The 15,640-nt window shown below is 34.0% G+C and overlaps 1 protein-coding gene across 1 annotated transcript in view; it reads right to left on the bottom strand.

Moving 5' to 3' along the window:
* The window catches only part of NCKAP1 (NCK associated protein 1), a 98,405-nt gene that overhangs the window by 76,246 nt on the left and 6,519 nt on the right, over positions 1-15,640 (bottom strand). Inside the window, exon 2 of the mRNA XM_082658454.1 lies at positions 5,820-5,930. Within this exon, the coding sequence (XP_082514580.1) occupies positions 5,820-5,930 (111 nt within the window). The remainder of the gene's footprint in view (positions 1-5,819; positions 5,931-15,640) is intronic.

Below are 15,640 nucleotides of genomic sequence, written 5' to 3'. Positions count from 1 at the left end.
AGGCCGCGTGCCTAGAGCCCCTGCTCTGCAACAAGAGAAGCCACTGCAATGAGAAGCCCACGCACTGCAACGAAGAGTAACCCCCACTTGCCGCAACTAGAGAAAGCCCAGGCGCAGCAACGAAGACCCAATGCAGCCAAAAATACATAAATAAAATAAAATAAATTTATATAAAAAAAGTTAAAGGGGTTTCCAAAGGTTCCAGTTTAGGTAACCAAGTGAATGGTGATGGCTCAAAACAGAGAACACAGAAGAGAAACAAAATGGAGGATAATCATGTATTCAACACTGGATACAATGTTTGATATTTAGCTTGTGGAGCTGTCCAAAGGGTAACTACAGCTAGTATATTACTAGATAGTATACTATCTAGTATATTACTTAGTTGATAGTATATTACTTAGTTGAAGCCATGGAAGTAAAATGTTTTCATACATATATACTGCAGGGTGTGAAAAAAAAGGTCATTTAGAAATACCCATGTTGAAAGAGCTGCTAGAAGAAAAGCCAGTAAAGTAGACCAAAAAGTCAGAGAAGTAATATAAATAACAGCTTCCATTTTTCAAAAGTAATTTGTTACACAAATCTGCTAAGTGCTTTAGGAGATATTAAACTGCTTAAGATTGGAATTATCACCATTTATTTATTTTTAATCTATTTTTAATTAGATTAATTAATCAATTTATTTAATTTCTGGCAGTGCTGGGTCTTCGTTGCTGCGCGCGGGCTTTCTCTAGTTGCGGCAAGCAGGGGCTACTCTTCGTTGCGGTGCGCAGGCTTCTCATTGCGGTGGCTTCTCTTGTTGCAGAGCACAGGCTCTAGGTGCATGGGCTTCAGTAGTTGTGGCATGCGGGCTCAGCAGTTGTGGCTCACAGGCTCTAGAGCGCAAGGTCAGTCATTCTGGTGCATGGGCTTAGTTGCTCTGCAGCATATGGGATCTTCTTGTACCAGGACTCGAACCCGTGTCCCCCGCATTGGCAGGCGGATTCTTAACCACTGTCCACCAGGAAAGTTCCTATCACCACTTTAGAGATAAGCACAAAGAGACCTTAAGATGTTGAATGATCTGTCCAATATTATTCAGCCAAGTGGAAAGACCAAAATTCAAATTCTGGTTTGTTGTCCATCCCCTTAACCAGTATACTACCATCATAATGGAAGCCATGATAAGACAAGTAATGCCCATTTAGAGACTAGGAACGAGTAAGTTTTCTTACCCTTTCTTTCTGACTCCTGACTAAACCACAGTGCATGTGTCAAGAGCCTCCCCATCCCCATCCCCAATACCATCACCCCACCCCCAGAACACATTTATGTTTTCAGGAAGCTGGGACTCCACTAAAAATAAAAAGTACAGTTATTTTTATAGCTAATAACATAATGAAGTTTTTAAAAAAAGTGTTGGTAAGTCTGAATCCTGACATAGTTCTAAGACAATGTTTGAATAAATGAAAGTTAGCTAAATTAAATCATATCAGTTAGGTTCATTCACTCATCATTATTTAGTGCCTCTTATCTGCCAAGCACTAGGGATAAAATGGTGTCTAAAAACAGACTCTAATGCTGTATCTCTGAACAAACCTTACTGCAATGACGACACCTTTAGAGTTGCTTTATTTTGTCTTGCCTTGAGTGACAGTTGTAAGCTACTTAAATAAAAAATATAATTGCATAGTATTTGTAATACTGTGCTCCTTGAAAGAGGAAATAAACAATATCTATAACACAAAATATTCCTCTAAGTCTGAAAGCTTAATTTCAAATTATTTCAATAATGGCCTGTATCTAAGTCCAGAATCCCTATATTATTATTGTGCCACTCTACTCACAATGTCTTCATTCTTAGGGCATTAAGATCTAATTTAACATATACAGGACAGTAATTTATATCATTTCCCCCTTAATTTGGGAATCAAGTCCAAAATTTTGTACTAAAATGGACAATAAAGAGGAAAATCCCATAATGACACTTTTGTGCCAGATACTTTTACTGTGTAGGAAGAAAGGGGAAGGGAAATTAAGTTTTCTAACTTTTAGAAAAAAAAATTTCTTAAGAAAAGTTTTAACATACACCTGAATATTAGCTTTTAGGATTTCTTGGGCAAAACAATTTTTACCTGTTGATAAAATAAGGAGTTTCTACTATTTTCTCCATCCAGGGAAATAACAGATTTCCCTCTATATGCTCATAAGAAACCTATGAGAAACAAATCATAAATCCATTTGACAGTTACACTTTCAAAATAATGGAAGATATCATGTTATAGGCAAATTAGATAATCTCTCAACTCAGAACCGCTTTCCTTAATCTAAACTAAATAAGAAAGTCTATAAAGTCTATTAAAATATATAGCCTGGCACATATTAGACACTCAATTAAGTGTCTGTTATAATTATAAAACTGGATGGCTTTTATTCATATGAATTTTACTTAATCAAGCTGCTTTGAAGCGTATAGGGCATTTAGTTCAACACCATGACCCAGGAAAAAAGCAGAATCACATTCCTTGGTACAGACTCTCCCTAAGTCCAGAATTGGGGGGGAAAGTTTGTAAGTTTATAACTGGTCACAAAGAGGCCTAAGCAAGACAGTAAAAGTGACTCGACAGAGTGCAACATCATCACTTATTGAAGCCATGTTAGGAACCAATTCTGCTATTAGTCGGCACTGCCTTCCTTCATTGTATACTAGATATCTATGTGCTCCCAGCCTCTACTGGATTTCGAAGTATAGGAGCTGGAAGCAGGAGCAGTTACTAAAGAAACAATCAAAAATCAACATTTTTTTTTTTTTTTTTTGCGGCACGCAGGCCTCTCACTGTTGTGGCCTCTCCCGCTGCGGAGCACAGGCTCAGCGAACATGGCTCACGGGCCCAGCCACTCTGCGGCATGTAGGATCTTCCCAGACTGGGGCACGAACCCGTGTCCCCTGCATCGGCAGGCGGACTTTCAACCACTGCACCACCAGGGAAGCCCAAGACTGGCTTTTTTGTAAGGATCTATTTTAGAAACTTGAAAGCAAAAATTTTGCTGAATTTTTCACTGAAAAAATCTTAATTTTCGTGACTGCCTTTTCTGAAATTGGGGACAAGTGGTGCTTGTATAACATAAATCAAAACAAAAAAGTGCTAACCAGTAATCTTCTTGATCCCTGAGATAAAGTAAGCATGTTCTGAAGCACATATTTATACAATGGCCCAAAGAATAAGAAAAGAGTAAGGAATAAGAAAGAAAAAAACCAACTGTGATATCAATACTATTTCTTCAGTGTGCTTTAGTAGCCAGAAATCTGCAAGCTCCTATCAATACGAGATGCTACTGTCATTCCCTGTCCTTAAGCTTCTATTAACTATTTCTCTAGAATTAAATATAACAATAAAACTAAACTCCTCACTTCTCATTTCCTAACCTAAACTGGCTAGGAACTTCTCAAAGGATTTTAGCAGGCCCAAATCAAAATAAGATCACAAAACTTCACAAATACTCAAAAACTACGCAGTGCTTCAGGAGGTTAAAAAAAAAAAAAAGAATAGCATTACATAGAATAGTTGTAAAGACCATATGACAGAACTCAGACTTTGCAAACAAAACAACCAGAGTACATTCTACAAGTAGTCATAACATTCAACAACGTTGTATAATTGATTTTATAGGTTAAACATAGAATTATCACATGACCCAGCAATTCCACTCCTAGGTATATATCCAAGAGAAATAAAAAACATATGTCCACATAACTTTTACACAAATATTCGTAGCAGCATTATTCATAATAGTCAAGCAGAAACAACTCAAGCATTCATCAACTGATGAATGGATAAATAAAATGTGATATACCCACACAATGGAATATTTTTTGGCAATAAAAAGAAATGAAGTACTGATACATGCTACAACTTGAATAGACTGAAAACATTACACTAAGTGAAAGAAGCCAGTCAAAAAAGACATGTTATTTGACTCTATATAAAATCTCCAGGATAGGCAGGCATACAGAAAGCAGATTCATGTTTGCCTAGGGTTGGGGGCAGGGGAGGGTGGATGTTGGCAGGATTGACTGCTACTGGGTCTGGACTTTCTTAGGGGGATGATGAAAATGTTCTAAAATTGATTGTGGCATTGGATGCACAACTGTGTGGAGATACTAAAACCCACTGAATTGTATACTTTAAATGGGTGAACTGCATGCTATGTAAATCATATTGCAATAAAGCTGTTATTTAAAAAATCAATTTTGTACTGCAAAAGTTAAAAAGGTAAGTAAAAGTATTAAAAAACAAACAAGCAAAAAAAACCCCCCAACAGCATTATTGTAAACAGCTTGCCCAGCAAATCAAGAACAAAGATTCTCTATTTATTCTTTAACAAAAAATTTTACTGTTATGAAACAGTGAATATATATTTAATCAGATCTTGCTAATTTTCTAAGAAAATGCTCATTCTCACACAGAAATTTACATATATATGTATATAAATTAAACTGAAAAGATTCTCTGAAGAGCTCATATCACAGAGATTTTGAGCCATGAAAAAGAGAAGTGTATATGAAATTAAACATAAGACAGATTTTATTATAAAATCTCTTTAATTTAGAGTGAGTACATAATCTCTCAGATGAGTTAGCTAATTAATGTCAATAACTAAAAAAGAGTTCTCCACACAAATAACAGTGTTCTTAAGGATATGTGCTTTGAATCACTCACTTGTAATCAGGAACTAATTGTGATACCTTAATATACCAATGATAAAACACAATCTTCTGTGAAACAAAGAAAGACTTCTATTAACCCATACTCACAAAAAACATAAAAACTTTTTAAAATTAATTCTTTAAAAAGCACTTTATCAGATGTATTTTGTTAATTGTGACTGGTATTTTTCCTCTATATTAAAATATTTTTAAGTGAAAGATGAATCAACAGGCTAATACAAATCTTCAATGAACATACATGATTTGAGGAAACCAAAAGATGACAAAATATTTCTTAAGCAGAGCTTCTTAGAAGTAGGGAAATCACATGTAAGAGGAAATTTCTAGACTAAGTTTGTACATTAAGAAAAAGAGATAGCAAGAATTATAACATAAGACTATCAAAGAAAAAAATAAAGGAAAAAGAGAAGACATGCAGAAAGACTCCAAGTCAACAAAATTTAAATGAAAAGGCCACAGCAAGGTGAAAAATAACTCCAATTTCCTAAAATTAGTTATTCATAGCAGTTATTATAAGTAATTACCAAAAGATATGTGAACATATTGGGAAGACTAAATATTTCAATAGAGTACTATGAAAAATTTTCCCATCAGAGAAAAGTAATATGGGATAATAAAGATCCTAACACCATCAGCTTGTTATATTATTTTTCAAAAATGTTTTTCTCAATTATAAAAAAAACTAGAGAAACAAATACATTTTAAAGCTAAACACAGCTAATTACTAAAAACAATACAAGCCCTATGAAGACATTTTCTAACTTCAAGACAGTTAAGTCTATGACTATAAGAAAACACTCCCCAACTAGTCATGCAAATATTTGAAATACACATGTATCTATTACCTTACTCTTTGTTGCAATTTGAAAGGTAATAAGTGTATATAAGAAATTAAGATCTTATGTTTTCTATAATAAAATGGCAATGTAGCTCATTTTTTTCCAGTTTAGAGATAAGAATATTATCTCTAAAAGCCCTTAATCAATGTATGCAATTTGTATGTCTAAATATAAAGTAGATAAATAACAGCTACTTCAAGCATTATACTGACCACTACTTCCAATACAGATGGCTAAAATCAAGTAATATAAAAATTTAAATGACTTACATTGTTGTTGCGGGTTTCTACAGCAGGGAATTTTCTGACTATGAATTTCACAGCAGATTCCAGGTTTTTGTCAATAAGGTAGGATGGTTTTGCCTTGGGGTCTCCACAAGCCTATAAAACAACAGTAATAAAAGTGAAATGCATCCTTCTTCTAAAACCAAGGAATAATAGCAAATCTGTAATCAGAAATTAAGGAGATATTTGTTTTTGGTGAGCAGGTGACAAAATGAATAGGCAAAGTGCAGGGATTGTCACAGCTGAAATATGCAATGGGAGACAGTACAGAGATGTTCTTCTACTGAAAAAAATGCATGGAAAGTTTCAAAGCAGTTAGCGCAGAACAGCAGTGAAGGAAAAAGCTCAAACCTAAAAAAAAAGAAAAAGAAAAAGAAATTCTTGGTTTGAGGTAGGATTGTATTCATTTGAAGCTATTAAAATATTACAAAATTAAATATTCAGTAGAGTACTGGAAATGTTTCTTTCTACGTGTTATATAATAAAAGCTTATGTTTAAATGTCTCTTCCAAAATGTTTTCCTCATTCACTTTAAACATTTTAATACAAGAGCCCTAGTTCAAAAGAACTGGAAGCTGCTAAAATTGTCTTTACAGCACTAAAGCTGTGTTGCCTGTTCCTCTGAACATCTGAGTTACAACATTGGTTTCCATCATACCAGCAGCACTTCAAACAATGAAATCTATACCTATTCTATATCTCTTAAACACAGAACAAATGGAAATGTTTACATTTTGACCACATCAGCAGTACAGCATTCTCTCTAGTAAACTGTAAATCATTGTACAAATGTAAGGTATTATTATTAGAAAGAACTTTTTATCTGAACTATGAGCAATACAGAATAATCTTCAATACTGTTCAGTTTCATTCTGTGACATTTAATTAACTGCTTTCTAGTGAGATGCTATTTCTTAGGGAATTACTAAAATTATAACATTCTTACTTAACTTCTTTTTATTGCATTTTAAAGAGGATGTGTCCTTTGAAAAGTTAACTATTATGTGTGAAGAAATACAGTTTTGCAATTTAATGTTTTTTCATCATTCACTATGGCTATGTTGTGGATTGCAGAAAGAGAAGTTATGAAACATGAAACTGATCTGAAAGCGGGCAAGCGGGCAGAGGGAAGGTGAAAAGCTTTGCAAACCTTCCAAACTTGTCCTTGCTGGGGAAGCATTGTAATAAAAAGAGAGAAAATTACTTGTAAACAATGATTGTCAAACTATGACACACGTTTCAGTAGAGAACTTATGCACTGCAGACTATGAATAACAAAACAAGATGAGAACTGTATGGTGCTATAATTTTAAAGGTATTTTAAGTAGCAAGTTTTAGTATACAATAGATTTATAGAGTTTATATTATTTATATATATTTAAATACTACTGTGTAGGTGTACAACCATGTCACTTTCTTGGTGCTCTTTCTAAATCAACTTAAAAATAATACTAGAAGGAAAAATAAAGACTACATGCAACTATAAAAACAGGAACAAAACCATCAGTGAAATTTTACATACCTTAAAAAGAAACGGTAGCCAAGAATAAAAATAAATCGTTATTGGATGACTTTTGCACTTCAGCTCAAATTAAAACTATTTTTCAAATATCAACTAACTCCTTTCCAAGCCAAAGTATAAAAATCAATGCAAACATTCCTATATTTTCCAAATGGAAATAGGAATGCAATAAGAATTATCTTAATTCTCAAACATAATTAGATAAGAAATTTAGAACTTTGTAATCCTTAACCACACCAATAAGAGGCTATTTTGTAAATTCCATTTCAACATCATAAATATTAAAATATATCTGACTTTTCCTCAGACTATCATTTGCTTAAAATATTATTTCTCATAAATTAATCTTCCAATTAATCTACTTCCCCCCAAAATATTATACTATAAAGAATAACTAAGAACCACATAACTAAGAATTTGTCCCAATAGAAATAGTTACATATTAGCATTTCCTTATATCAATGATAAAATGAAAAGCAAGTTTCATAAACATGCCTGAGGCCGTGAAGAATCCCAAAGTGATTCCAAATTCTTTTTAAATGATATGTATTATCTTTCATACTCTAATTACTTAAAAATTCAGTTATCCATCCTAACAATATTAGTGCAATCAACAAATGAAAATATGATAGACTATCACACCCATTTCCAATGATCACAAATTATGTAAGAATTTAATCAAGTAATTAAACATATATCTATATATGAATGGCTCTTCCTTATTACACTGAAAACATAAAGAATGGAATTTCATGGAAAAATAAATGGTTATATAGTCTTTCCTTGGAATTAATTTATCTTTTTCCACACTACTCAGTGAGCCATAACTAAACAAACTACACTGGGAGGCAGTATGCCATAAAGATTAAGAATACAGACTCTGGAATAAGACTGGCTGAATTTCAATTTTCATCACTTACTATCCATCGAACCTTGACTATATTACATAACATCTCCTAATCTCAGTTTCTTCACGTGTAAATGGGGACATCAGTACTTACCTCATAGAGTTAATTATGAGGATTAAAAGACAGATAAGCTATGTACAGTATTTAGCAAAAGGACTGGCACATAGTGCTCTAAAAATGTTAACTGTTGTTAATAATAGCTATAATTATAATTACCTAAGTAAAAGTCTCATATGAATAGTAACCACAGAATAGTCTTTATCAGAGTATACAGAACTAGTAATAATGACTACAACTCCTTCCCCCAATCACTTATTTCTTTATTTACTCCAAGTCTAAACATACTAAATTTGTTTTACTTATAGAAAAAGATTAGCCTAGTAGTTAAAAACATGGATATAGGCTGTCCATGTTCAAATCCTGGCTCCTAACTGTAATATAACCAAGTGATTTTCTGTGCCTCAGGTTCTTCATCTGTTAATTACGTGATAATAATTACAATGTACACAAAAAGGTTTTAAGCCCATTACATGAGTGTCTGTATGTGTGTACATGAGCAGAATTCTTAAAGGTATCTGGTATACCACAAGCACTCAAAAAAGGCCAATAAAAAATATAAGATTAATAGACACTATACGGAAGTACTAGGCACATTTTATTTTTTTCTGAAATCAACCTACTTGATTTATTTACTTAACACCCATACAGACACTTGCAAATACTCCGGCCAAAAAAAGTGCAAGAAAAAAATAAAACCCTACTAAAAGTACCTAGGTAATAACAGTATCCTCAGTTTATGGGTTAGAATACTGAGGCTTAGGTTAAGTAACTTGCCCAAGGTCATCTAGGTAAGTACATCTTGGCAAAGAGCCATACTGAATAATTTAGTTAAGAAGAATGTCCTACTATACTGAAAGAGTACAGCAAAATTCCAACTAACCAGATGTCTTGTTTTATAAAGATTAATCTTCTTTCCCACTCTAACTCAAAAATTTCATTTTGATGACACTGAGGACAAAGGAATCATAAGATAACTTATATTTTAAGAACACAGCCTGCACTTGATACACCTAAAACCCTATCTTACTGCAATAACAATATTACACAAAATTAATCTTTCATTCTTAAAAGTAACGCCCTTTGAAATAGCAGATTTAAGAAAATGATATAGACTACTATAGTTATCAATTCATTTTAGACTAATACATTCCAGAAACGCTACCAAAAAGATTGAATCAAAAGGTTTAATAAATTACCAATTCAATTAAATAAAACTCTTGAGTACTTCTAACCTGCAAACCGCCGCCCCTGCCCCCCACCCCCAAAAAAAGAAAAGGTGAGTAGAGGGCAAAACTGTGTCTAAACCCCTGAATCTTAATAGCCCTACAATAAAAAGTTTTTTGCATAACTGGCTAAAAGGGCTATTTCACCAGACAAAAAGGAAACTATATCTGAACTACAGAATTTTTTTAAAAAGCACCACACTAAAACCTTATGTTTTACTTTATCTTGACTCAGCATGATTTCATAATGCATAAAATACTGTAATTTAAAATCCCAGAAGATCTAAAGCAAATTTAAATATTTATATACTTAAATTTCCAGTTTTCAGAATTGGAACTTTATTTCCCATGAATATTCTAATTATCTTTAAATTCAACAAAGTTAAGACTAATGTGGCAGATAAAATTACACAAGTGTTAAAGGAAATACTGTTAAACATAATAATTAACAACTCTTGTCTCTAAGTGGATCACAACCCATATGACCTTAGGCAAGTTGCTTAACCTAAGCCTCAGTACTCTAACCCATAAACTGAGGATACTATTATTACCTACTTCATAGGGTAGACTGTTCAGATTTTTTAAAGACAAAATGCACATAAAGTACTTATTTCAGGTGCCTGGCCCACAAGTACTTATAACTTTTAAACAATTCTATTTTTTTAAGTAAAACTTTTCAAAACACCTGGATATCTATAGTGAGTTCCCAATTATCAAAATAAGATTTTCCATGTAACCAATTCAATGTCAGTATTGTCAATTCAGTATTTCCTAATTCGTTTTTTCACAAAACACAAATATAACATTATTACCCAAAATAAAGAACAAAGATGTTTCAAAGAACCACATAATATTCTATTAGGGGCACAAAATAAACATCTTTGATTAGAAACCTCAAGATCAGACTTTATGTAATTTTAAATATGACTTTAAAACAAATCTTTCTGCCAATCTACCACCAAAATTCCTTCCCAAGGCCTTTCCTCAGATTGTCTCAATATAGATTACGTACCACAGCTTAACTTCATATGGTTGATGTTACGTAGTTTTTCAAAAACTGCCTTACCACAATGTTAAAAAAATATATAGATAGAGGTAGTCCTCTCTCTATTCGTAAGAGATTAAGCAACAATCATTAAAAAGGAAAACAATAAAGACACAAGAGTAGAGAGTAAAAGGAACATTTACTGGGTAGCTGTTGCGTGCAAAACACCTTGGTTTAGAAATTATCTAAACCATCACTCAACAGAGAGGAAAGGAGCATCTGAAATTCAGTGACTTGCTCAGGGTTTTACAGTTACTCTGAGTACCCAAAGATTCCAAAACACTAAAAACACTTATTTAAAAACATATGCTCCAACTTCCCTGGTGGCACAGTGGTTAAGAATCCACCTGCCAATGCAGGGGACACGGGTTCAAGCCCTGGTCCAGGAAGATCCCACATGCCGCAGAGCAACTAAGCCCGTGCGCCACAACTACTGAGCCCACGCGCCACAACTACTGAAGCCGCGCACCTAGAGCCCGTGCTCCGCAACAAGGGAAGCCACCACAACGAGAAGCCCACGCACCGCAACGAAGAGCAGTCCCTGCTCGCCGCAACTAGAGAAAGCCCATGCACAGCAACGAAGACCCAACACAGCCAAAAAATAAAATAAATTTAAATAATAATAATAATATAAATAAATAAATAAAAACATATGCTCCCATGGACTTCCCTCGTGGCACAGTGGTTAAGGATCTGCCTGCCAATGCAGGGGACACAGGTTTGAGTCCTGGTCCAGGAAGATCCCACATGCTGCGGAGCAACTAAGCCCGTGCACCACAACTACTGAGCCTGCACGCTGCAACTACTGAAGCCCACATGCTGCGACTGCTGAGCCCGCGTGCTGCAACTACTGAAGCCTGCGTGCCTAGAGCCCATGCTCCGCAACAAGAGAAGTCACTGCAATGAGAAGCCTGCGCAGAGCAATGAAGAGTAATCTCTGCTTGTCGCAACAAGAGAAAGCCCACGTGCAGTAACAAAGACCCAACACGGCCAAAGATATAAATAGATATATAAATAATTTTTTAAAAAAATAAATAAAAATAAAAACATATGCTCCCAGCTCAATATCAAAAACACAAAACCCAATCAAAAAATGGGCAGAAGATCGAAACAGACATTTCTCCAAAGAAGACATACAGATGGCCAAAAAGCACAGGAAAAGATGCTGTACATCACTAATTGAGAAATGCAAATCAAAACTACAATGAGGTATCACCTCACACCAGTCAGAATGGCCATCATCAAAAAATCTACAAACAATAAATGCTAGAGAGGGTGTGGAGAAAAGGGAACCCTCCTACACTGTTGGTGGGAATGTCAATTGGTACATACACTATGGAGAACAGTATGGAGGTTCCTTGAAAAACTAAAAACAGAGCTACCATACGATCTAGCAATCCCACTCCTGCACATATATCCGGAGAAAACCATAATTCAAAAAGATACATGCACTGCAATGTTCACTGCAGCACTACTCACCATAGCCAGAACATAGAAGCAACCTAAGTGTCCATCAACAGAGGAATGGTTAAAGAAGTGGTACATACATACGATGGAATATTACTCAGTCATAAAATGAACAAAATAATGCCATTTGCAGTGACATGGATGGACCCAGAGACTGTCATACTGAGTGAAGTAAGACAAAGATATGATATCATATTATATGATATCAAAGATGTATCGCTTATATGTGGAATCTAAAAAAATGGTACAAATGAACCTATTTACAAAACAGAAAGTCACAGATGTAGAAAACAAAGTTATGGTTACCAAGGGGGAAAGGAGGGAGGGATAAATTGGGAGACTGGGATTGACATATACACACTACTATATAAAAAATAAATAACTAAAAAGAACCTACTGTATAGCACAGGGAACTTTACTCAATACTCTGTAATAACCTATACGGGAAAAGAATCTAAAAAAGAGTGGATATATGTGTATGTAAAACTGATTCACTTTGCTCTACAGCAGAAACTAACACAATATTGTAAATCAACTATACTCCAAAAAATTAATTAAAAATACATAAATTTAAAAAATAAAAATATATGCTCCCAAAAATGTATACAAAAATAGTTCCAGGGCTTCCCTGGTGGCGCAGTGGTTGAGAGTCCGCCTGCCGATCCAGGGGACACGGGTTCGTGCCCCGCTCCGGGAAGATCCCACATGCCGCGGAGCAGCTAGGCCCGTGAGCCATGGCCGCTGAGCCTGCGCGTCCGGAGCCTGTACTCCGCAACGGGAGATGCAACAGCAGTGAGAGGCCCGCGTACAGCAAAAAAAAAAAAAAAAAAAAAAGTTCCCTTCTTTCAATACCTCAGCTGCTCAAAACTTTTATTGGAGTAATCACTATTAAAGGAAAATTCCTATGATTTCAATAAGTTTTATTTTTTAATTTCTAGTCTAACTCAGCAATAAAACACATTCCTTTGCCAAAATACTACAGAACAAAACGATTTCTTTTAATATAACAACTTAATTGAAAAGACCATGAACAAAATCCCAGGGATCAGAGTGAGAATGCTATTTTTGAGAGCATAGGAAAGAAATTAACCTCATCTGAATCGTATCAGGAAAGAGGAGAAAAATACAAAATGTAACCAATTTATGCTAGAAAGAGGAATTTAACTTTTACTCAATAAACAAGAAATAATAAACCTGTTTTAAAGCAGGCTTTGCAAAATTGAAGGCATAAAGGGACAAAGATTCTCCCTTGAGTCTTCAGCAAATTGAAATTAATGCCTAGAGGAAAAATGGACCCAATAAGATCATGGACCATAAAAGGAACTTGTGTATAATTCTTTTATTTTCTAATTTTAAAAATAATGAAATACGGTGTGAAATTTTCCAGTAAGTATTGGAAAATCTATCAAGACCAAAACAAGCTTCAAATTCTATTATTACTGATTAATTTTCCATTTTTTCCCCTCATTTGTATCACCTATATTTTGCCCAACCAATCTGCTTTCAATTTCACCCTTGAGCTGGGGTAGGTGAAAAAAAAAAAAGGAAGGAAAAAGAAGTAACCCACTTCTACAGTTTGGATTAAGAAGCTTGATAGGAAAGTATACTGAAATTACTAGAAATGCTTTAGAATTAATGTAATTTTATACATTACCTCTTAATTAGAGTCAACAGTAGCAGATTTAAAGGTATATAAATTATGATTACTGTTTCCTAAGCACAGGTTCTGGGAAAACCATAAACTTAAGAAATATTTCAATGCATTATATATTTCAAAATTCACTGTTAAACATTTTAATGACTCAAATAAAAGTTACTAATTACCATTCAATTCTCAAGAAGATGTCTATGTCCTTGTTCTCAAACATTTTTCAGCTTCTCATATACAGAAACATTTCAGTTTATAAACAAAGGCATTCTGTTATAGTTTTTTAAAAGTGTTATATCTGGCCACATTTTTACTACTCTAAAGAAGTTGCTCTTTAAAGGACTGCTGAGAAACATACTTCTGAAGTACAAATAGTTATTTTGTATTAGCAGTAAGTAGATATCAAACTATAATATCAGACAGTAAAAAGGAATAATTAAGAAATGTTTCCTAAAGGTGGTCTTGAGCTGCGTTAATAGAAAAAAAATGAACACTTAGTAAATGTCCACTATGTTTCAAGCCCCAGAAGTAGAACTAATAGCTAACATTTATTCACTTCTTACTCTTGTGCCAGGCACTACACTAGCACTTTATGTGAATTAACTCATTTAATTCTCAACCTTATAAGGCTAATTAAAGAGTATTCCACAAATGTGGGAAAACTGGAATATCTAAGATTGCAAGAATTAGAATCAATAAGACTAATACGGCTTAGAAAACCAAAAAATATAACTTGAAGCATAAGAGAAGCTGAGAGCAAATAAGTACCCTATAGATGGTTTTGCTAGTATAGGGTCTACGTGCAGCTTAGCATTACAGAAATTTAGTTATCCCCAAAAAACAAAATTAAATCATTATAGCGAACGATTATCAGAAAAAGAAATCAGAAGTATTAAGAAGTTACACTTTACTTATTTTAGTGGTTCTTAACATCAAAACCACTTCAGGGGCTTTTTCTTATTCAGTAGGTTTGGGTCATGACCCAGATATATGTATTTTTAAAAACCTTCTAAAATGATTATATTGTGTATCCCTGACTAAGAACCACTGGTCCCCTCAATTTCTAAATAAAGAAACCCTAATTCAGAAAGACTAAACAACTTGTCCAAAGTTAAAAAAAAAAAAAAATAAAGGATCAGAGCTTTACCTAGAATCTAGCCCTCTCAACCCACAGAATATGCTACAAGTATGGGAAAATAACAGAGAAGTTTAGAGGCTATATACCAGCAAGAAGGACATTAGATATTACTAGGGGATTTTATAACTTTATATTTTGTATCTTTATATACTCCACTGAAAAAATGTCTGAAATCTTGAATAATGACTGGCTGGCTACTCCTTGTCACTGCCCAGCTAAAGTTTCTATTCATACTTCAAAACCAAGCACAAAAGTCACTAACTCTTGTTCCCATCTCTCCCAGACAGGAATCTTTAACTCACTTTTCAAGACACCCACAACCACACTTAAACACTGCTTTTTAGTTAGTTATCTATACATCTCTCTCACCCACTACAATATGAATTTCTTGGCATTGGAAACTGTATCTTAATTTATCTGTTTTCCTAGTGTCCAGGAAGACATTCAATAAATGAAGAGTAAATGAATGAATGAAAAGGAAACTCCCAGTTTTTGGTACTGACTAAAAGAATAGTTCATGTGACTTATAAAATAGTTTTAAAGACACAGGTTTATTACTGTCAAATATCTAAAATAATCAACTGTGCAGTAAGAAAGTTTTTCCAGTACAGGCTCTTTTACTTAAAACAAGAGATTCCTTTGAAACCTTTAACCCATTATATATTTCAAAATTCATTATTAAAAATGTTAAAGATTCAAATAAAAGTTACTAATTACCATTCAATTCTCAAGAAGATGTTTATGTCACTGCAAGTGGAATTGAACAACATAGACAAACTAACAATTCAAGAGCTT

The sequence above is a fragment of the Grampus griseus genome (genome assembly GCF_964374135.1).
Source record: "Grampus griseus genome assembly, chromosome: 7".
In the NCBI taxonomy this organism is placed as follows: Eukaryota; Metazoa; Chordata; class Mammalia; order Artiodactyla; family Delphinidae; genus Grampus; species Grampus griseus.
The sequence above is the reverse complement of the archived record's forward strand: the minus strand, read 5'-3'. Positions and strand labels throughout refer to the sequence as shown.